Source organism: Brachypodium distachyon, chromosome 5 (genome assembly GCF_000005505.3).
Source record: "Brachypodium distachyon strain Bd21 chromosome 5, Brachypodium_distachyon_v3.0, whole genome shotgun sequence".
Lineage (NCBI taxonomy): Eukaryota > Viridiplantae > Streptophyta > Magnoliopsida > Poales > Poaceae > Brachypodium > Brachypodium distachyon.
In genome coordinates, this window is record NC_016135.3 from 18,135,152 (window position 1) to 18,157,568 (window position 22,417).

The 22,417-nt window shown below is 46.7% G+C and overlaps 3 protein-coding genes and 1 non-coding gene across 4 annotated transcripts; 1 reads left to right on the plus strand and 3 right to left on the minus strand.

Annotated features, from left to right (window-relative positions):
- Positions 1 to 1,643: 1,643 nt before the first annotated feature.
- On the minus strand, positions 1,644 to 6,809 carry LOC100844524 ((+)-neomenthol dehydrogenase). The gene is made up of 4 exons (XM_003580012.4): positions 6,535 to 6,809; positions 6,179 to 6,440; positions 4,363 to 4,545; positions 1,644 to 3,234 (listed from the first exon to the last, which is right to left on the minus strand). The coding sequence occupies exons 1-4, from the start codon at positions 6,582 to 6,584 to the stop codon at positions 2,833 to 2,835; spliced, it is 897 nt and encodes a 298-aa protein (XP_003580060.1). The 5' UTR covers positions 6,585 to 6,809; the 3' UTR covers positions 1,644 to 2,832.
- Positions 6,810 to 8,417: 1,608 nt separating this feature from the next.
- MIR7720 (microRNA MIR7720) lies at positions 8,418 to 8,529 on the minus strand. The gene has a single exon (NR_127001.1). It is a non-coding gene; the product is annotated as a microRNA MIR7720 (primary transcript).
- A 2,685-nt stretch (positions 8,530 to 11,214) lies between these two features.
- On the minus strand, positions 11,215 to 12,098 carry LOC100844835. The gene has a single exon (XM_003580013.4). The coding sequence runs from the start codon at positions 11,981 to 11,983 to the stop codon at positions 11,405 to 11,407; it is 579 nt and encodes a 192-aa protein (XP_003580061.1). The 5' UTR covers positions 11,984 to 12,098; the 3' UTR covers positions 11,215 to 11,404.
- A 2,573-nt stretch (positions 12,099 to 14,671) lies between these two features.
- On the plus strand, positions 14,672 to 22,161 carry LOC100845144 (splicing factor U2AF-associated protein 2). Its single transcript, XM_003580014.4, has 13 exons — positions 14,672 to 14,933; positions 15,573 to 15,701; positions 15,795 to 16,018; positions 17,249 to 17,494; positions 17,577 to 17,669; positions 17,801 to 17,839; positions 18,913 to 19,002; positions 19,108 to 19,210; positions 19,278 to 19,358; positions 20,323 to 20,399; positions 20,553 to 20,633; positions 21,312 to 21,403; positions 21,782 to 22,161. The coding sequence occupies exons 1-13, from the start codon at positions 14,849 to 14,851 to the stop codon at positions 21,909 to 21,911; spliced, it is 1,470 nt and encodes a 489-aa protein (XP_003580062.1). The 5' UTR covers positions 14,672 to 14,848; the 3' UTR covers positions 21,912 to 22,161.
- The last annotated feature ends 256 nt before the right edge of the window (positions 22,162 to 22,417 follow it).

Consider the following 22,417-nt stretch of genomic DNA (forward strand, 5'->3'; position numbering starts at 1 on the left):
GGACAGGGTTACCACCGGTCGTTGGGAAGGTGGCGCGAAGCCCATCGAGCGAGGCATGCTGAGTTCCGTATCCCTTGCGGGGGCGGCAACCGTAGGCAGCTCGCCGATCCTTGCCACTACGTTGGTGGGGGTCGAGGGACCGCCTACGATGGTTTCGAGCACCTCGGTTCCTTCCGGAACGGCCGGTAGCGGAGGGGCGACCGCGACTTCCATCGTGGCGACCATGCTTGCGGCGGCGTCCGGATTGGTGATGTTTCCTTCTTCCTCGGGAGCTCCCGAGGCACTTGCTTTCTTCGTTTGCAACCGTGTAGACTTCACGGCAAGTTGGGGACCCGATGAAGTAGGCTTCGTCGGGGCCATTAGATCTTCAATTGCGGCGAGGGTTCTCCACGGTCGGCACCACTGTTGTTGTTCTTGACAACAGTTCGAGTAAGGGGTGCCAATGCTCGATAGCACAAGTACGGGGATAAAGTTGGGGCGTGTACGCCGGCCTTATAGCGAAGGTCCCCGTACACTTGGACAAACTGACACGTTGATATTTTTTTAATAGGTTCGGTCGACCCTGTGGGTACGACTTAATCCTATGTTAGAAAAGGCTTCGAGGGGGTTGTTAGCCTAGGGCTTGGGCCGAGCGGATCTTCCCAAGACACCTTTCGGCGAGAGGTTCGTCGGGGCCACCTCGTACTTGGACCGAACGCGTCTTTCCAAGTATCGAGGTTAAGCTACCCTCGGAACTCTAACCCAACCCCTTCTCCCTCGAGTCCGGGCCGAACGCGTCTTCTCGGATCTCGAAACTAGAGCTCTTTGCAAGAGGCTCTAGCCCTCTCCCCTTGAGTTTATTCATGTTGAGAGTGAATGATACATGCCCCCATGGGGGGGTATTTATAGCCTAGGGGTCCATGACAAAAGACCATGGCTACCCTTGAGGGAGAAAGAAAAGTGGGGGCAAAGTGGTAAAAGTAACTCCTTTGGTCCATAACTTTTGTGTGCACCATGGGGGAAAAGAGGGGCTTGGTCCATGGTCCACCATGGACTAAGGGCCCCCTCCTCACACCTTTCTTGCCCCCCACTCTAACTCATTTGACCCTTTGACCATGGCATGAGAGGCTTGACTCGTTGATTAGTCTTCCTTTGCCACGTGGGATTGACCGTGCCACGTAGGCGTTTCGACTTGTGTTTGCGAAATGTTGACTTAGTCATTGCCACGTAGGATTTACGGCCCGGCCCATATAAGGATTTTATTTTACTACAACAGTCCATATGATGGCCCGAGGAATTGCACATGAAGCACAACCTACGCTTGTCACAGATATTGATGTAGTTCCCCGGGAGACCGCGGTTGAATCAAATCAGATCTCTGTACCGAGAGGATGCTCCTCATCCACCCGCTGCTGGGCCGCAGTAGGAGCCGCCACTGCGGGAGGAGCCTGAGCTTGTGCGTGGGGAGGTGGATTTTGAGCGCACAGAGGGGCCTGAGCCTGGCCCTGCTGTTGCTGGGAGCGATGCTCCCCAGCTTGCTGAGGAGGACGCCCACCACGATTCGTGCCACCATACCCGCACCAGCCGTCGACGCCTTCTTCACCGCCTCCATGTTGTTATCTATGGCCCAAGACACACAAACACAATGAACTCAAGAGGCTTTGGCACCCACACACCTCGTGTTTTTTTTTCTCTTGTTCACTTGTAAACTCAGCTGATTACAAGTCTTAAGTAGAGAGGAAAACACACGCACACACTACTGCCCTGATCCGCTAATTGCTCTCCACTAGCCGGTAGTTAGAAAGCCACGAATAATCACGTTGGATACAGCCACACGATTCAGCCAGAGTCCTCCTCAACTTGCTGATTACTCGGTCACTCTAACGGCCATGCAACTCGGTCAGCAACAGCACACCTATCTGCATGCTACTTATCCTATCGATGCCCACACATGCATCCATTCTTCACTGGACTAGCTAATTCAACTAACTAAAGTACTAAACTCACTTAGTTTGCATGCACACATCTGAACACATCTCTGCGTGTGCGCTGCCACGGCTTGCTACCTGAACGACACAAATAAATGAACATGATGAAAAAACTCTAAACAACAAACTCCAACACATGTAAGTGTCACGGCTTCGGTTAAGGCTCCAAAAATCTCTGGAGAAGCTGAAGATCTTGGGGATTGGAAGCGGATGATGAGTGGAACGAGCTGGATAACAATCGCTGGCCAGAAATCTCTTCGTCGCCACCAAATCCCTCCGGATCCAGACGAGAGATGGGTGGTGGGCGGGCCTAGAAACCCTAGCCCGCGGAGGAGAGGTATTGCCCACAGCTGGCCGAAGTGCTCCTCTAAAACCTCGTCCTCCCCACGCCATGGCGGGACCCGCTGCTCAGCCTCGGTGGACACTCCTGGATACCATGTGGTTGGTGCGTCATGTGTGCGACCGGGAGATGTGACTCCTGCAGTGGGCGCCCCCAGGGGTAAGCGACTCCGCCCGTTGGGGTGTAGCAAGGACACGCTCCTCGAGAGGGGAGGCGAACGTCAGCCGACGCGCCGTCCAGCTCGCCGGCGGTGATCTCTCGTCGGAGAAGCAAGGACGGCATGGAGAACGGCCGGGAGCGAGAACTCCCATTTTATGCTTCGGTCCCATGGTCGGGAGGGTTGACTATAATGGATGCAACTTTATCTGCAGGTAGGAATAGCAAACTAACAACAACGAGGGGCTAAACCGAAGATGCACAATATTTACTCCGTCACGGACGAGTGGACGACAGACCCTCGCCAGATCACGCACGCACGAGATACATCGTTAGAAACCGGAATCAGTCCCCGGTTGTTTGGTCGCGTCACAGCTTGGAGTAGAGCTGCGGGGTGCACCACTTGAAGAAGGTGCCGGTGGGGAGCTCGCCCGGCGGGAGCAGCGCGAGCCTGGCCCCGACGTCGGCCACCTCCTCGGCGGTGCGCTTGCCCCAACCCTTGGTCATGTCGGTGCGCGTGAACCCGGGGCAGAAGCAGTTGGCGCTCACGCGCTCCCCGCGCTCCCGGAGGCGCCGAGCCAGGACCCGCGTGTAGGCGTTGAGGGCCAGCTTGGACACCGAGTAGTCCGTCCACACCTTGGGCCACCCGTGCTCCGCCCACGTCCCGTCCTTGACCTGCGCCAGGAACTGCGACACCATGCCCTCGATCTTGGCCTCCGTCAGCGTCTCCTCGTCCTGGAGCAGCCTCATCAGCGACGGGTTGCTCACCTTCTGCATACAATCCCACATATACACGTCGCAATATAAGTTTCGCTTCTTCGCAATGCATGTGTAGAGTTTTCTGTACCCATGATTTCAGCAAGGAATTTAATCAAATGAGTACAGCTGTTCAGGCAGAGATAATTCTGGACTGGGCCAAGATTTTCCTTGGACGGCGGCAAGGCATGAGATAACTACGAGCATGCAGTGGGCGCACTAGATCATGTGCCCAGCAGTTTCCTTTCACGGTACGTAGTGAGGCCAGTCATCGTGTGTAAAGCTTGCGCCTTTATTCAGTTGTGTGCAATAATGCCTTTGCACTAGTTGAGTTGCTGACGCCCCTATTACTGTTAGAAGCAACCTTGCATCTCTATTAGTAATCTGGGTATACCAAGCACATGAGAGACCTCACTCACTTTGTTTCTGAAATGTGTATCTCCCACCACTTTCAGATGTCCCAGGCCTTTTCCACCGATTGACCTATTGTTCGTGTGGTACCTTTTACACAATTATATCAACTACTACTCAACTAGCACGTTTTGCTCTACATCCATGCATGTCTACATGCTTAAGTAGGGGCTGAAGAACGGACGGTGGATCCTTTTGATTCATTTTTTACTAGTTCTTACTCAAAATATAGCTAGTGGGCAGGATTTAACACCAACCGCTCTCAATTATTGAATGGAATGCAGGTACAGTTGGGGTTCTTTAAATAGGAGAATTAAATCAAATTTGGAGTTTCGTGGAAAGAAAAGGTAGCATCTTCCCTTTTGCTCTGTCAACGAAAAAGAAATAAAAGACCTCGCTATGGAGCATGAATGGACCGGGACAATGTATTAGGTAGCACCCTGCTGATGTGATATGATTTAAGATAGGGACTTTGAAAATTATATCTTATCTCTATGGCTAGCCTCGTGCATTCACACTTGATAGTTCACAACTTTTAGCTAGCTGTGTGTCTCACTGACTAGTCAAGTTACTTGCTAGATTTGATCCAACAATAGTAGCACGCCAACAAAACCTTAGTAAAAACAGACCGTGGTGTTTGATACGCCACATACTATGTTGCAGTGTGACCAGTGGTGTTGCTAACTTGCAATACTACCTGATTTGAACAAAATGAGTCATATGGGCACTTACATTGAGAAGGCCAAGCTGTGAGCTGATGTTCAGGATCCGGCTGGTGGCTGGCGATCGCCGGAAAAGAGGCAGGAGTGCTTCAGTCAGCAACTTGGCCCCATAGAAGTTTGTCCTAAGGACCGTCTCAGCGTGCTCCACCGAGTTGGTGTCGATCTCATTGAATGACACGGCAGCATTGTTCACCTGCATCAATAAGAAAGCAACTCAATTTCAGCGTCACAGAAAGGCCATATCATCTTCTTAAATCAGACTGAAGCTCTTTAAGAGGCTTCGGCAAGCTAGTAAACAGCTTCCTTTTTCTTGGAGCCTTCAATGTGAGTGCTGGAACTGGAAAAAACACTAGTGAGTGCTGGCCGGTGTGGTGTATGTGGTACTGGAAAAAACACTAGTGAGTGTAGCTTTCACTCGCAAGTTCACAAGTATCAAGAGATACTTTCTAAAAGCTTTTGACAACAGCTAGCTGTTGACTTGATGACACAAATGGACCAACAAGCATACGGATGTCGATAAGATAAAATCATGATTAAGCAACTTGGAAGCCCTAACGCAGCTAGGGTGGACCAGTGGACAGTGTTATCATCGAATATTCAGGTGTAGGCCACCATTTGGCGTATGCCGGTAGCACAATCAAAGTTACTGATGCTGTCAAAAAAAAAATAGGGTTGGCCTGATAGCAGTTTGTACATGAGTCAATTCTGTGAATCCCTCTTGTATCCTGGTATCATGCACAATACAAATGAGGGGATCCCGTCTGCTCCCAAAAATCCGTCTTGTGGATGTAAAACCCTGGTTTTTCCTTCCCCTGCTACCAAACAAGACCTCGAGACCAGGGTGCTACAGAGCGTATTGCTAAACCGGAATATCTAGCTAAGCAACGAAAGGATTTGAGTACAGAACAGTCTGTTAATAAATTATGCTCCGTTTCATAATTCTTGTCGAAATATTACATGTATCTAGACGCTAGATACATCCATTTTAGGATAAATTTAAGACAAGAATTATGAAACGGAAAGAGTAAAAAGGAATGGTTGATCAAGCACGTTACCATCTCCTGGTCAACGCGGTGTTGCAGATTGGAAATTGGAATTAACCTGAATAGGTGCAGTAGTGACGGGACCTGGTAAAGCAAAGCAAAGTCTTTGCTAGTTGAGTGCTCGGGTTGGTCACCAGACGCAAGCAAAGACCGGAAACAAACTAGGTCCAGGTGTGTACTGTACCGACCATCTGCATATTCCATTAATCCATTTCCACGGCACTGTCGACACGTCACTGTGACGCAGCAGAGCTCGCGCGGACCGGGTTTTGCCGGCTCGCCGTCCGGCGGCTGCAATTAAACTTGGGGTTTGGGTTGAGGCTGCCTCTCCCTGCGGCCCCGGCTTTGGGTTTGCACGGATGCGACATGACGTTTTTATTCCGTTGGTCGCTAGCTGCGCTAAGCTGTGGGGCTGGGCCGTGGCCGGTGGTGACTGCCCCTGCGAGTCTGCGGCTGCCTACGAGACGGGGCAATAATGCAGTGTGAAAACGGGACGGATCAAAGTGATCCTCCTCCTACGCAAAGCGAGACGCACTCCTAGAGCTACGGATCACGAATTCACGATGCGCATGGGTGCGTGGAATCGTGGATATCCGTGTCTGATCCACGGTTCTAAAGAAAAGGCGGAAAGAAGATTCAATTCCGTTTCGCGTGGCGCTCCAGAGATTTGACTTTCGGAAAAAAGATGAAGACAGACAGACAGACAGTGAGACAGAGACCTATCCTATCCCGGCGGGCGGAGCAGCTAAGGAGCTAGAGGAGAGCGACGAGTTGTTTTGTTACCAGGATGTCGAGCCCGCCGACGGCGTTGCGGAGCCAGCCGGCGAAGCCGGCGACGGAGGCGGCGTCGGAGACGTCGAGGCGGCGGAAGACGACGGGGAGCCCCCGGTCGCGGAGCGGCGCGGCGGCGGCCTCCCCGCGGACGCCGTCCCGCGCCGTCAGCACCACCGTGAGCCCCTGCTCCGCCAGCCGCGCCGCCAGCGCCAGCCCAATGCCCCGGTTCGCGCCCGTCACCACGGCCACCGTCTCCTTTGACCACCACGCCCTGCACGAGGCACCAGGACCCTCGTCAGCCGTCACCACAGAACCAAGCAATAATGCCCACCAACAAAGCCGAGCCGCGGTGAAGGATTGATTACCCTGTGGGAGACGGCTCCTTGGAGCTGGAGCTGGAGCCCGAGTAGTCCATCTGACGAACGGCGCGGGAAAGAGAGGGGTCAGTTGCTTTGCTCGGGCGGGCGTGCTGGGAAGAAGAGGCGGCTGCCGGCGCGGGAAGGTGGCTGGTTGGCTGGCGACTGGGAGGAGAGATATTTATACACGAGCTTGCTTATCTCTGCTGGCTGCTGCTGCCCGCATGGCTAGAGAGGAACTATAGTCAACAGTGGCCGCTATTGATAGGACGCTACCTTTTGCGCTGCCGCTCGCTCCGCTTGCTTTGCTCTGCTGCTGCATGATTGCTTCCGCTCGCTGGTTGCGTTGCGCTCTCGGTAGTGGTCGCTACCTGCTCCGATCCGGTCCGTTGTGAATTTTTAATTTTCCGCCGTTGCTTACGTCGTTGATGGTGTTACACGATGGAGTAATTGTTCCAAGGTGTTGCCTGTAAGTCGTCCGTTTTTTAAGAAATAAATTTTAAATATCATTCGAAGTTTTAAATCTGTTGGATTAAGATTTGAAAATCATCCCATTCTCTCATCTCTCATTTGCTATCGTTGATTAAGATCTGATGGCTAATATGTTGATTGATCTCTAACTAAAAAAGGGTGACTTAGCAATAGCAAAACCGTTGTTCAAAATATGTTAGGAGTATCTATGGTTAGAAAAAATATCGCCCTAGTTAAGACTCGAAGAAAAAGTCAAAATTCAAGTTGAAAAATGGCGTCAAAATTACAATTTTATATCTTGTTTTCCATGCGGGAAATAACTATGTGTGTGAGTGTTTTTTTTTCACATAAAACCTTTCTTCTGACCCTGACCCTCTTTATTTTGTTGGTATGTGTCACATGTCAGCTTGTTTTTTCTTCGGGGCTATTGTTTACTCTAAACTCTAATGACGTGTTTGGTTTGTTGGGTCACATCTCACTAGCACTCTAAGATACAAGCTGAGGCATGTTTGATTTCTTGAATCGTAACTAGAGGATGCATCCGAAGCGCAAAATTGGACGACCATCGAGCCAGGACTCGGGATACGTCCGAATTAACCGTTTCTCTTATGCAGGTCGCCCTTGCCCACACCTACATCTTCATGCGAATTCACCCCACGGATCTCTCTTCTTTTTCTTCCTCACTCCCGCTCCCTCGTCATCCCCACCTCACCCAGCCTTCTTCGGCGAGTGGATCAACCCCCGGTCAACGCCTCCTACCTCCTCCACGAGCAGCGTTTCTTCTTCGTCCTCCTTGCCGCCTCCTTCCTCTACGGACATAGGCTCCAAGGGCTCTCGACACAGGATCCTCATGTGCTCTTCTTTTATTTTTGCAAGACAATCAAACACTAGTCTGCAACTCAATTTTGCATCTTCTGAGCCTGTATCCCTCTACAGATCCTGATGCGATGCAAGTGAAATTCATCAAGACAACCAACCACACCCTAAAAAAAACATTTAGGGGAGATGGCTGCCAGGCTGACTTGTAATTGGCTAGATGTCAATAGCTGCGAGTTAACTAACTACTAGAGGGTGGACGTAGTTGATCGGCAAGTGGAGTCCACTGTCACTAATCACTTGCGCATTAGCAGAATGTTGGGCAGGGGAGCGGTTGGTTGCTCGTTATTTTTTCTCCCAAAGAAAAGGAACCCGTGCACCATTGGCCGTCATTCCGGTCGGAGATGGCATAGTTTAGTGGCACACCAGACAAAACGCCGACCATATGTTTGGTCAGATCGTGTTATTTCTAGATGAGCCCAAACTGCAAAAGTTCCCATCGATATAATCTATCGTCCAGAGCTTCTCCCAGCGGACCAGCTTCTCGGTTCCAGCTGCGGTTCCAGGCAGCTGAATCTGTTAAAAGGAGAAAATTTCCCATAGGCTGCTACTAGAGGTCCAACCCAAATCATGTGTAAAAGGGTTCCTACGAGAAACCGGTCTCGAGCAGTTTCTGAGGCTTCTCCGCACGATCAATTTCGAAATTGCCCCCACGACGAACCGTTTTTACAGCCGGAATGCTACCGCCAAGTTTTCCAACTGTTTTTACAGCCAGAATGCCAACGCAAGTCCACGAAAAACACACCGAGACCCGATCCCCTCGCGCGCAGTCGCCCTCCACCGTCGTCGCCGCTCCTCCCCCGCCCCACCTCCCCTCCACCTCCTCCTCCCCATCAAGGGCGGGCTTCCCCATCTACCCCGCAGACGTCACCCTGCGTCAAGTCGTCCAGGAGCTCGTCTCCCGCTAGGGTTCCGCAGCCGCCGCTGCGCCGTAGCCCTCGCCTCCGGTTCCGCCCGCAACGCCCCGCAGCCTTCCACGCCTCCTCCTATGAAGCTCCGTTGCCTGCGCTCGTGGCCCTCGCCCTCCTCTCGTGAAGCTCTGCCAAGAGGAACCAGATGGAGGGTGAACAAGCCTCGACGAACTCGCCCCTGACGCCAGCCGCCATGAGAGAGATCCATGCGGGTGAGAGAGATCCATGCGGGTGGCGCACGTACCAACCCGCAATCTCCATCCAACGTCTGAAGTGGTCTGGATCTGGCATCTCCTTGCCCGACGGCCTCTCACAGGATCCCCTTTCATGCGTGCAAGCAAGAACAGAAATTGGAATTTTCTTATACTTCATTCTTGTGTTTACTACTCCGCGTTCAATGCTTTGCTGCCTCCTCCCGTGGAGTAGTAGTTGCTTCCCTCAAAAATTCAGCCAAAGTTGATTTTTGGAGAAGCTGCAGCCGAAAAAAGAGAGTCATTATGGGCTTTCACGGCAGTATAATCTGCTGGTGGCTTTGGTGTGTTTAGGTGACTTTCGCAAGACGTATGGAAGATTAATGAACAAATGGAATGATTTGAATATGCGCGCCACTTGGAGGCTCTATAAATGCTTGATGGCGCCACGAGTCCACGCACCGTTTGCTAATCCAAAGGCAGACCGATCGTGCTCTCCAGTACCGGCTGGACTAAGCTCGTGGTTTACATCAGGTTATTAAGCTTGCGACGGCTGGCAAAGGGAATGGCGCTTTGGCGCCATGCGATGTGCGCGACAGAGACGCCAGACGTGTGGCCTGGACGGGATTAATTCTGCCAGAGGGAAACCGCGTATGGGGAGTCTGGAGTCAATGTCAATCGGAATTTTGGTCCAGACTCCGAACAAGCATTTAACCGAAATTAATCTTGTCAGGCTTTCAGAGCTATATTGCTCGAGGCAAACTTCTTTTAGATATTTAGATAAGACAACAAAACATGTTGTACAATAGGTCATCTTTTAGTGTCATATCTTATAATTTATGTCTACATAAATAAAACTTATCAAATACTGTAAATATTAAGAAATGGTGAAATCTAGTACAATGAGTAATTTGCCTTTTCCTCCTCTCTCTTCCACATCAGCAATTATCTTATATCCGAGTGTTAAGAAAAGGCTAACGTCATCCCATTGTACACGCCCTTAATCTTCTTGGTTTCATTTGGCCTTTTGGGTAAGCATGTCTCCAAGGTATTTTTTGCAAAACAATCCGCATATGATGTTTCAACAGCCCTAAAATTAAAACTTTTATCTAACCAGATTTGGTAGTTGGAGGTCTTAGAAATAGTGTACCACTTTGAGCAAAAATGTGCAACAGGAGAATCGCACATCACAAAACTTAATATGGAACTAGGCAACTGCACAACTGTTTTTGTGCAATTCTATGACTTACGATATCCAATTTGGTCAACCTAAAAATACATGAACAATTTCTTGAAAGACCAAGTAGCAAACCCATTTTTTTTACATGTTGTACCCAAAGGTGTCTCCTTCTAAAATAGTACTCTCTCTGCCGAAAATAAGTGATTCTATGCAAATTCAAGTCACTTATTTCCGGACGGAGGAAGTGTACGAAGTCTAATGAAGAGCTCTTCATAAAACGGCGTCTCAAAACTTTTTGTAAAACGGTGTCTCAAACGGTATTATTACGCCTGATGGCCTCCTGATTGGCGAAAGAAGATACAGACGAACCGTGGGTGCTTTGCTGTATTTTCTTCTCTTAAGGTTGGTTTCTTTCAGCAAAACTCATGTGCAATATAACCATCATCGTACTTATCCACACACACAAAAAAAAGGTGAGAACTGAATGTGCTGAGTGTGTTGAATACTTACTTGGTTTGATTGGTGGAAAAAGCCTTCATTTTTTTCTTTCCTTTTATGGTTGCTGTTAATTGCCTTGTCTGTGTCGATTGTGGTCATTCGACTATCCAAACGTTAATTCAAAGTTTGTATTGTCAATTCATGGCCAAATTTGTTACTGACTGCAACAGGTTATTTGGTTTGACCGGTGAAAAAAGCCTTCATCTTCTGTCTTTCCTTGTATGGTTGCTGTTAATTGCTTTGTCTGTGTCGAGTGTCACTAGACTATCCAGACGTTATGGCCAATTTTGTTACTGAGTGCAACTTGTTGAACTTCTCCCATTAGGGTGGACCGCTGGAGCTGGACGGTTCGCCTGTGTTTGCAAGTTCTTAATTGGGTGTGAACTCAGAAGACACGAAACGAGCGAGCGGCTACTGCTAGGCGTCAGTACTGAGATTACAGATAGGCAGCAAAGTTCAGAACAACTTCCGGGAGCTGATATGCGCGAATCCCAGAAGCTAAGAAATCCCAAAAGGAAATCGGCATTAATCATACTCACTGATATAAAAAATTCATCCAGAATGGAGGCGAATGAACTGGAATTTCATTTGATATATAGAGCACAACAGTTGCATTACAACACAACACAAACCAATGAACGAATAATCCCGTCCCCACAACATAGGTAAAAGCAGAATCAGATACTACTAATTTCTCTCCCAAGAACTATAGGTTCTCAGTAATCTTCATTCCAGAAACGGTCTAACGCGGATCAGGCCTGGAAAAGCCACGGCCAGTTGCCGGTGCCGTCCTCGCCGCCGACCTTGGCGCTGCGGCGCATGGGGTTGCCGGCGCACTCCCTATCGACGTAGGCGTAGTACCTGAGCACGAAGGCGAGCGCGAGCGCGACCCACTCGAGGCAGAAGATGGCGATGCCGAGGCCGCCCACCATCCGCAGGATGACCGCGCCGTCCTCCTCGCGGACGTAGGACTTGAGCCCGTCGGCGAGGAACTCGGAGGTGCGGGAGAAGGCGAGCACGGCGGCGGCGCCCTGGAGGATGGAGACGACGACGGTGCCGGACATGTGCGCGGTGTAGACGCGGCCCCGCGGCGGGTCGGGCGCCGCGATGACGGCGCACCCGGCCACGGCGGCCGCCACGGTGATCGCGTGGAGGAGGATGAGGAGGAAGCCGTCCACGGAGGGCACCAGGCGGAGGGAGAGCGTGAGGAAGCCGCAGCCGGACGCCGCGCCCAGGATCATGTAGTTGGACACCAGGAATGCGCGGCGCGCGCGGCGGTGCGCCGGAGACGCCGAGTCACCCGCCGGCGGTGCGATCACCGAGAGGCCCATTTGCTGCTGCTGCTGGCGGCGGCGATTGAGCGCGGAGAGCGAGCGAGCGGAGAGGCTTGCGAATTAGGGAGTCGAGGAGGAGTGAGAGTGAGGTGTTGTGGAGATTGTGGGGGAGAAGCAGCGGAGTATAAATGGGTGGAGGAGGAATCCGACCGTTTGAGGAAGAGAGGGGGAGACGAAGGGGAGCGGAGCTTCAACGGCTAGTTTGAAAAAAAAAAGGCGAAACGGACAAAGAGACAGCCAAGAGGGGTGGCCGGCCGTTGGAGAAGGACACCATGCTTCCGTGGGACCCGTGTGAGCGTCTCTCCCCGTTAGCTTACCTGCGAAGCTTCTTCTTCTTGTCTTTTTTTTTTTTTTGAGGGGGAAAGGCACCAAGCTTCTTTCCCATGAATACTGCCGGGGAAGCATCGAGGCCCGCAGACCCCGACCATGTGCTCTCTGCTAAACAGGCTCCTTCTGTTGAGCTTAGCTGCCAGGCAAGCCCATCTGAGGCCCAAATACATGGCCATGATTCCCCCCCTCTCTCTCTCAACTTTAAAGACAAGGCCCATATGAAACTGACATTATATCCTAAAAAATATTCTTCAATAAAACTTCTAGGCTTTACATCAACTTTATGGTTTTATTTGTCAATTTAATTTTCTTATATAGTTAAGACGGACCAAAATCCATGTCGACTTCAATGGATTTTGGTCCGTACATCCCCCCCTCATGTCATTTTTTCACGAAATAGACGGTTTCAATATGCACTGTTTTGTTTTGTTGTAATTAACTAGGGTAAAAGTATGCTGACCATAAATTCGATGGCCTCAATGTACATTGATGGTTTCAATATACCTAGGAAAACTTGTTTTGGAAAAAGTAACATCTTCCGTTTTGGGTGTGCAACTTATCCGTGCATATTGTCCTATCTTCTTGGCGTCGTCGACAGAATTTTTTCCCATGTTCTTTCAAGTCTTTCAACGACATATTTATGTCTATGTTGGTATTTGGTAAGGTCATGTCAGATTTGATATGTTCAACATGGTTGCAGGATCATCTTAGTATGCCGGGGACTGCTCCTGGCGAGAATTAGAGTTTGTGGTTTTGTCGATCACAAATATGTCTATTGGTCATGGGGAGTCAGGGTGGGCGTTCGGTCTAACCGAACCGATCGGTGCGGTTCTTCGGTGCTCGGAGAAAATTCGGTTTCTAAAAAGTCGCACCGATCGGTCTTCAGAAATATCAGTAACCGATGGTTTCGGTCAACCGAAAATTCGGTTCGGTTAACGGTTTTACCCAATCGAATCTGAAGCCACGTTTGATAGCAGAAATCGATAGAGTTCCTAAAAATTGAGCTAACCTTCCCCAATGAAAGAATAAAAGCAAATAAATCAGTTGAAAGAACATCGCATGTACCACTCAATTCCTTGTGCGGACATGAACACATCAAGAAATTAAGAAATATTCCCCACAGGATGGTACAGGAGATTGAATAAAGAAAGAGAAGAAGATGCAAATTTTTGGCTGTCTTTGAGATGGCTGTACACGAGCTGGAGGCGCACGAAGGAAAGGAGTACATAGTCAACGTCAAATTGATTTCCACATACGATGGACAGCAGTTCGGTAGTCGCCACTGGCTCGCTGTTGTCGCGCCGCCGCCGGCTTCTCTTTGAGCCACTGCGCAAGTCGGAGAATGAGAGACGGGGCAGGAGAAGCAGTGCAAGACAAAATCTTCGAAGAGGAGGTCGGCTGCCGGGCCGGTGTAGAGAATGCGATGGCAATGACGGCCAGCTAGGGTTGGAGGACGGGACAAGTCAAGGAGACGAGGACGACGAGTTCAGGAGTCGGGCAAACAGTTTGGCTAGGGCCTGGCGAGGATGTCACCGTCAGGATGTCGTGAGGACGTGTGGGGTGGGCTTGGCCTGGCCGCCTAAGGCCCAAGGTGAAGGCGATGCATCCAGATGCAGAGCTACTTTTTCGTTACGGTAGGAAGATTTCGGTTCTTCGGTCTTTTTCGGTTAACCGAGCGTGCTAACCGAATTAACCGAATAAATTTCGGTTCTTCAAATTTGTTGACCGAAAATTTAAACGGTTCTTCTGTTTCGGTGCAATCGGCTCCGGTTCTCGGTTATTCGGTGATCGGTTTCGGTTCCTCGGGTTTTTTGCCCATCCTGAATGGGGAGCATTCATCTTCCTTGTAGTTTTTTTTTACATGCATCTTCCTTGTAGTTAGGTGTACAATATCTATTCATTTTGCCGTTGTCTGAAATATATATTATATTTCTTTGCTTAGGTTCAATATTTCTTAAGTGTATTTCCAGTCTGACTATTTCTTTAATATGCTATCAAACAAATAATATTAAAATTATTTATGGCCGACATCTTTAATATGTTATAAAAATATTGAAATCATTTATGGCCGACATAACAACACTAAAAACATTAAAAAAAAGTGGTCTCGTCAATTGGATATTGCATTTGTCCACATCCTATGAAAATTGATCATGTAATTTGGTAATGGCTGAATTTTTTTAGGGGAGTAATAGTTTAATTTCTTTGTTAAGGAGTTAGGACTTGGAAATACCAGTTCATCTCAGGAATGATTTTTGGTCACGTTCGTAACTTTTTTTTTTACGAACCACGTCAATGACTTTTAGCTGATCTATTTTTACGCTGGCAACTACCGACGTTGATGAACTGTTGATCGGACGGACAAGGGCTTCTCTAGGCGGGCGCCGCCGCGACCCAGGTCTCGACCATTCCGGAAACTTCAGCCCCCAAATTCCTCCCCTTCCCGGCGGTCCCTTCACGAATTTCGTGTCGCCGCCGGCGACGAGCCTGGAATCCCCACCCACATCCTCCACCCCCCCTGCGCGGAGACCCATGGACAGCAGCGGCGGCGTGGGCTGGTACGTGCTCGGCCCGAACCATGAGCACGTTGGCCCCTACGCGCTCTCCGAGCTGCGAGGTACCTCTCCCCCTAATCCACTCAATCTTCTCGTCTAACTACTTGTGCGAATGCGGACGTAGATATGTTACAGGCTGCGTTTCAATCCTCGCAAAAAATCGAAACTATGCGTGCGGCCTTGTTCCCAGTCCACAAGGCTCACTAGCTGGTGGTTCCTGTGTATCGGGTAGTTTTGAGACAGTATGCAAGGCGATGCAAATCCAAGTATTATGTGTTGTTAGATCGTGCCAGTTGGCGATGTAACCCGTAAGCTCATAAATATCCTTTTTAACCAGTAATTTGATGTTTCAATGGATTTGGGAGTAACGCTAGTAGGTGCTCTCAACATTCGATTTTGCATTCTAGAGTGTATTTTTTATCATGTTAAGCGACGTTCAGTTGCTGATTTTCTGATGCTTTGTGGCCACCGCTGTTGTGTTATAGTAGTTCCTAGCTCCAAGCTGGCACAGTGGCACATAACGGTGGAGTTGTTGGCACAGGCAGGTTGCTAGAGCTAGGATTTATGTCACATGGTGAAGTTACTTGCCTGTTCTGTGTCGATGTGTTATTTGAGACTCAGTTAGCCTCCTTACTTTCTGAAGAACTATGTGCCCTGTTTTCGGTGTGGTCTGTATTTAAGGAACTTGGCTCCCCTTACAGAACATTTTGCTAATGGGTACCTCAATGAGAGCACAATGCTCTGGGCTGATGGGAGGAGTGAATGGATGTCATTGTCTTCGATTCCGGAGATCCATTCTGGGGTCACAAAGAAGGATCAACCTGAACAAGGTTAGTTCCTTCTACGTTATCTGTAAAAAATAATTAAACATGGTTCTATTCGAGTGGTCTCCTGACGTTCTTTCAAATGACTTTTTGCTCCAGAAACTGAAGATGATTTCGAGAAATTCCAGAAGGAGGTTATAGACGCTGAGTCAGAGGTGGAGGCGTTGAAACCCAAGGATGCAGATGGTAACTTAAACAAAGAGCACGGCATTGATGATCCTGACGAGCGACCATCGTCCCCACCAGATGGTGTGGAAGAATTTATTGATGATGATGGCACCATATACAAGTGGGATCGCATGCTGAGGGCAATGGTTCCTCAAGTAAGTGTTCCTGTTCCGTCGTTACTCGTTAGGATTTACAGTTTATAGTAACAATCATCAGATGGAATGAACTGTGGGTATTAACTAATCAGGATTTCAGATCACTTGCGCATAATCACGTAGTGAAACAAGTGCCAACTGCTAACCGTCTCGGCTTCCTGATTTATTAACGTTAGATGGCTTATTGTTTCAGTAAAGTTCATGCATGGCATTTGGCGCCTTGGTCTTTTCACACTGAAATGCTGTACTTGGTCGTTGGTAAGATTTTACTCTGGCTAGGACGGTCGGTGCAACTTGTCTCTCTGAAGCTGCCTTCCAGCCAGCCTTTGGAAATGGTGTAAACTATCTATGAACACATACCATTTCTATACACAACTTGATTCACTGTGTACTTTATCCTTGATTTGTCGATGAACCAACCTAGAATAATATCTGTAGGGTTGCCAGATCGTTCATGTTGGAATAGTTGGTAAGAAACAGTTCATGTTGAATTGGGATCAGAAAAAGTGTTTTGCTAATAAGAAACTATACCAAGTCACATTCTCACAAACCAACTCCGAGAAATCGAATTGTAAGTTTAAGTCAGTGGGATCCTTCACAACTTAATGAGCAACAGCTCTCAAATCTTGCAATATAGCCTGAGTATCTCTCTCCAGTAACTCTGAATACACGATAACTCAGACATGTCTCGTGTAGCTCTCCAAATGTAACTTACATTCTCCAGTGTTCACCAAGATTTACACCAAGTAATGTGGATTAGAAAAACAAAGTCGTTGTATGTGCTTGACAGGTCAGCATCAGTTTGGAAATTTTACGGAAAAAAATCTACCCTTCCATAAACTACTTTACCGAAACCAAGCTTCTGTCAAGTACATAGTGTACTTTCTCTCTATTTATCATTCGTCGTCATGTATCTTTCTCGTACCTATTTCTCACAGGCAGAAGTATGAAATTAGTTTTAGCACCAACTGAGTTCTTTTTCATGAGAAAAGCTACTATGTTTTGTTAATTTTAGTCTAAATGGTGGTTTAGCAGAGTCTAATGATTTATTATTGGTTTTGAACATTGTCAATGCTCCTTTAGGCCTGTGGGATATTTTTGGAAGATTGTATTCTATATTGCACAAGCTGTTCTTCCTTTCAGGAGAAGTACATTACCCTATTCGTGTTGTTAAACATCCCTAATTATTGTGTTAACCAGCTATTCTAATCTGTCGTGTACCTTCTACAGAATGATGTATCAGGTAAAACAGACGGCTATGAAGAGAATGATGAACCGGGTAAAAAGGATGACTATAGACTTGAGGACATGACTTTTGCACTCGAGGAAGAAGTATTTCAACCACCAGATATTCCTGGCTCATCCACATTAGATGAGAACAATGCTTCAACTGAAAAAGAAATTAAAGAACCAGTAAAGGTAGAAAAGAGACAGGAAAAGAAGCGGAAATCTTCTGAGAAGCCTGTTGAAAAGAAGGTACAGTTCTCAAGTTATTTTGAGTGAGTTCTTGATAAGTTCTGCACAAGTTAATTCTTCCTAACTGTTTTTTCTCGGGTAGGAAGCTAACAAACCTCCAGAAAGTTGGTTTGATCTCAAAGTCAACACACATGTCTATATTACTGGTTTACCTGATGATGTCACAGCTGAGGAGGTAAGTTACTTGTATCCTCCAAAGAGGCCACCTTTCGATTTCCTCTTAGGAAGGCCATTCTCAAAATTAATTGCTTAACACTTTCATGATTATATAATAAGTTTGGTTCTGACAGTTGATTCCTTTTGCAGATTGTAGAGGTATTTTCCAAATGTGGAATTATAAAGGAGGTAAGGATTATTTTTCTGTCTTGCAGAGCCAAATTAAACAAGATGCAGGCTGATTTCTTTAGTCTTGAACCTTGATGGCATCTCCATTCTTCCCTATGGAAAATCTTGGTTGTAGCAGTGCAAGTTGAAATTGTGTTGAATGTGTGTATAGGATACAGTTGTCCTGTATATGCGGAGGGGTAGGTATTGGAGTCGAACACGTGTAACCTGACCATAATATATAATGACCTCGGGGTAGCCAAAATAGACTAGAGGAAACTGGTAGGACAAAATACGAGATCATGGACAACAGTCTAACGAGGTTAGAATGGCCCGGCAGTGGTCAGAGGCATGGAGGTTCTTGGCAGTGCAGCTTGTATCATGCCGATTTAATACACGGGGAGAAGCACCCGAGCAAGGGCTCCGACATGCAGGCTTCAGCCGAACTTTGTCATCAAACATTGTCTCGTCTGGTCTACATTCTGGAATCCTATATACCTACGATTGCTCCATACTGAGTATTTTTCTTGCCTTCTCCTTCATCGACATCATCATCCAAGTCATCTTAATAAATGCATATATGAGTGCATGCATGCTTACGTTTTTCCAAGTGACAAAATTACCATCTTTTTGTGTATTTATTTTTTGGCCTTTTTGCATGTCTCTTTCTCTCTTCAGTTTCATGCCTTCTTTGGATTGGCGTTCCGTAGCAATGCATCCAGTTGTCTCAGATGATTGGACACCGTTTTTAAACAGTACTCAGTAGTCGGTACCATGACCGATTAACAACACAAAATTTGTAGTTTGACTTGTTTAGAATCTTGATACCTTCACATCTTCACGTCAAAGTTGTTCGTTTTTGTGTTAGACGAGCATAACTGTCAAATCCACTGAACTTGCAGTAGGAATTAATGATGGTACATATTGTCACACCTGAGAATTTACCCATAGATTATCTTTGGATGGATACTGTATTAATTTGAAATGAAGGCCAGGTCTAAATTAAACCAAACATTTAATACAGTTTCCTATATTTGGACAGAAATGCCTCTTCTTTAGAGCACTGATGCACCTCTAAATGTTTGATGATATAGGATCCTGAGACAAGGAAGCCCCGAGTGAAAATCTATACTGACAAGGAAACAGGCAGAAAAAAGGGTGATGCTCTAGTGACCTATCTGAAGGTATTACCTTCAACTTACCTGATTGCCTAGGATTACTAGACACTGTATGGAAGTATGCGTGCTCATTTTATTTTTTGTGTGTACATATTTCTTTCAATGATTCAGGAGCCTTCTGTACCTTTAGCAATTCAACTATTGGATGGGACATCATTCCGCCCTGGTGGCAAGACCCTAATGTCTGTAAGCGTGGCCAAATTTCAGCAGAAAGGTAACTTCACCAAAAATTTTACCACTACTACAAAATTATATTACTAATGTCTTTGCCTCTGCTTCAGGTGATGTTTTTATGGCCAAGAAAGCAGATAAGCAAAAGAAAAAGAAAGGCAAGAAGGTTGAAGATAAGATGCTGGGATGGGGTAACTTCTATCTCTGTTTTATGCCTTTTTCATTATTATGGTTGGTTTGAATATGTGGTGTGCTTGTTACAAATTCACTCAGCTATTTTTTTCAGTTGCTACAGTGTAGACACAACCCAACTGGGTGTCATGTTCAAGCTTTCCATGTTTCACACTAATTAGGGATGTAGTAACATGTAGCATTTGTGTGTGTGTGTGTTAACCATTGGCACAATAGAAGCTGATACAACTTTTAAGGGCATGTTTTGTTCATGACCACAGTCTGCCAAACTTTGCCACAAGTGTGGCAGCTCAGTTAGACACTGTTTGTTTGACTGCCACAACTGTGGCATGCCTTGGTTTCTTAGCAGCCTATCGCACCTGTCACAAATTCATACTTTTGCCAAACCTTTGGTGAACAATTTCTCCGCCACACTTTTGTAGCTTGCCACAGTTCAGTAGAAAAAGTGTGTCAATACAAGGCTATGAACCAAACACTCCCTAAATCTTTTCCTGCTACTCCCTCCATCCAAAAATACAAGGACAAATTTGATGATTGAGGGAAACGAGGAAAAAATGTTCCTGAGAAAGGCTCTGAAGTCATATGTTTTACTCCCGGAGTAAATTGCCCACCAGACCAACCGCAGCGCAGCATTGAATAGAGGTGCAATTAAGAATCAATTTGGCAATGAGTAACGAGGACATAGGGGCGTGTGATGGGAGCTCAAGGATAAATTTGTCCTTGTATTTTTGGATTTCTCATATTAGGATTTGTCCTTGTATTTTTTTAGTTGAGGGAGTAGCAAATAGCTCTAAGGCATTAAGTTACATAAACTTAAGTACACAGGGTATTAATCATTATTATGTTATTGGTTGATGGGCAGTTGCTTTTTCGTTATTATCTGCAGTCCTGCAGGCAAAATAGCTTTATCTCAATATTGAAATTTCAACTCCTTGTATTCTCGTGACCATTTTCTGTTATTAGGTGGGCACGATGATAAGAAGGTGATGATTCCTACCCAAGTGATTTTGCGGAATATGTTCACTCCTGCTGAATTGAGAGTAAGTAGTGGAATTATATTTGACGTGCTCAAAAGTAATGTGCCCTTTTTTATGGAACAATACATTGTTGATTGCTACCCTTTGGTTCATATTTTGTAGCAACTTTCTTGTTCATGTCTGTTGTATTAAGGAATAAGTTCCTGATCGTTGCAGACTGATGAAACTTTACTTCCTGAGCTTGAGGAAGACGTTAGACAGGAATGCATGAAGTTTGGTCCGGTTGACAATATCAAGGTAATTGTTAATTTCACTCACATGTATTTGTTTGCCATCATAGGAAAATCACACACACATAGTTTGATCAGAGAAAAGGGAATTGATAAAAAATTGCTTGCTTCTAACATGTTCAGGACTCGGTATGGATGCATGCCTGATGACTCTTCTGTATTTCAAATGCTTTACCAGGCTGATTTCTAGTTTTGTTTCTTCATCATGTAGAGGCTTGATATGGTCAAAAGACTCAAAAACCATATGGGGTACAAAAGTTACTGGTTCTTTACCTCTGGGATGTGTTGACCACTTTTAGCCTGCCTAAGCACTGTGACCAAAAGATACACTGGAGAACTACATCTGCATTCTACATCAAATTGTTATTGCTATGCCACAAGGACTTGAATTCTGGTGGTGTGGTGTGATTGTATCCCCCCACCCAAATTCACTTCCTGGGCCGTAGCCTTTTTTTCTCGTAACCCATAAGTCGAGTGTGAGCCAGAAGTTAGATCCGATCTACCATCTGCCTGGCTAGGGCTTTCTTAACTTGTGCTAAGTTTTATTTTTGTTAATGATGAAATATATATATATTGAACATAGGAAAGTTTCAGAATTTGCCGTGACAGAGAGAACTGGCCCTGATCACCAGGGTACTTGTATCTTTTCCAGCTTACCACTTTATTTTGCATGTTGTTGTTGCAGGTTTGTGAAAATCACCCGCAAGGAGTTGTATTGGTTAAATTCAAAGACCGGAAAGATGGTATCAAATGCATAGAGGCCTTAAATGAAAGATGGTATGTTTTAACATTAAATCACTCTGCCTTTCTTTTATCCTCTGGTTTGTGGTGTGGTTATTATCTATGTTTGCTATGCATCTTGAGTTTGTCATATACCTCCATGAGATTAACTTCGAGTGCTAAAAAATATTAGCTTAATGAGAACACTGGAGAAGGGAAAGAGCTCTGTTGTCGGCATTGTGCATGTTTGGCTTTCTAGGTTATCTACCTAGGAAATCAAATACCTCGGTTAAATTAATTTCTCGTGTTGGAAAAAAATGTTTGCTTGATGACCGATGAGAACACTTTGGAGAAGGGAAAGAGCTCTGTTGTCTGCGTGTGCGTGTTTGGTTTTCTACCAAGGAAAATGGCTCTACAATATTTTTTGATGTGCAGGTTTGGTGGGAAGCAAATACATGCGAGCGAAGATGATGGCTCGATCAAACATTCTCTCATCCGTGACTACGACGCTGAGGTGTCAAGGCTGGAGCGCTTTGGAGAAGAGTTAGAAGAAGAATCCACATAGGAAGTCAATCATCCGGTGTTTTAGTGCTGTTTTGTAGCTGATAGCTTGGAATTACAACACAAAAGGAAAGAGAGAATAGTTGGATCATCTGTTCGCTTGTTATTGATCTTATTAAGACTGCTTCTGGGTTAACTTTAAGCAGCCAAACTATTACAGTTCATCGGCTAAAGTCTGTCTTGGTGTACATCACAGAGACACTGAGCCTTTTGGCATACTAACATGCACTACTTGCTGCTAAGCAACTTGCTATTGCCCCCTTTTCTCACTGACATACAACCATACCGCTGACGCTATCGGGACTCTTGTCTTGTCAGAAATATCGTTATTGCCACTGACGCGACCAGACCTCCTGGTTGCGAACAAACACTTCGTACACCTAGATAGCCAGATAGGGATGTACTAGAAGGTTATCGTGTAAGTTGTTTTATTTCCTTAGATTGAGTTGTAATTCTGTTGTTTGCTTGTTAGTTCAATGTTTGATCCTCACATTAAGTAGATAGATGAAA

Bases quoted from the DNA above. Each gene is read 5' to 3' on its own strand.
- LOC100844524 (XM_003580012.4), bottom strand. From the start codon at position 6,584: ATGGACTACTCGGGCTCCAGCTCCAGCTCCAAGGAGCCGTCTCCCACA. The intron at 6,441-6,534 runs GTAATCAATCCT...TGCCTCGTGCAG, and splicing joins AAGGAGCCGTCTCCCACAGG to GGCGTGGTGGTCAAAGGAGA. The intron at 3,235-4,362 runs GTAAGTGCCCAT...GATTGTATGCAG, and splicing joins CACAGCTTGGCCTTCTCAAT to AAGGTGAGCAACCCGTCGCT.
- LOC100844835 (XM_003580013.4), bottom strand. From the start codon at position 11,983: ATGGGCCTCTCGGTGATCGCACCGCCGGCGGGTGACTCGGCGTCTCCG.
- LOC100845144 (XM_003580014.4), top strand. From the start codon at position 14,849: ATGGACAGCAGCGGCGGCGTGGGCTGGTACGTGCTCGGCCCGAACCAT. The intron at 14,934-15,572 runs GTACCTCTCCCC...CTCCCCTTACAG, and splicing joins CGCGCTCTCCGAGCTGCGAG to AACATTTTGCTAATGGGTAC. The intron at 19,211-19,277 runs GTAACTTCACCA...CCTCTGCTTCAG, and splicing joins GGCCAAATTTCAGCAGAAAG to GTGATGTTTTTATGGCCAAG.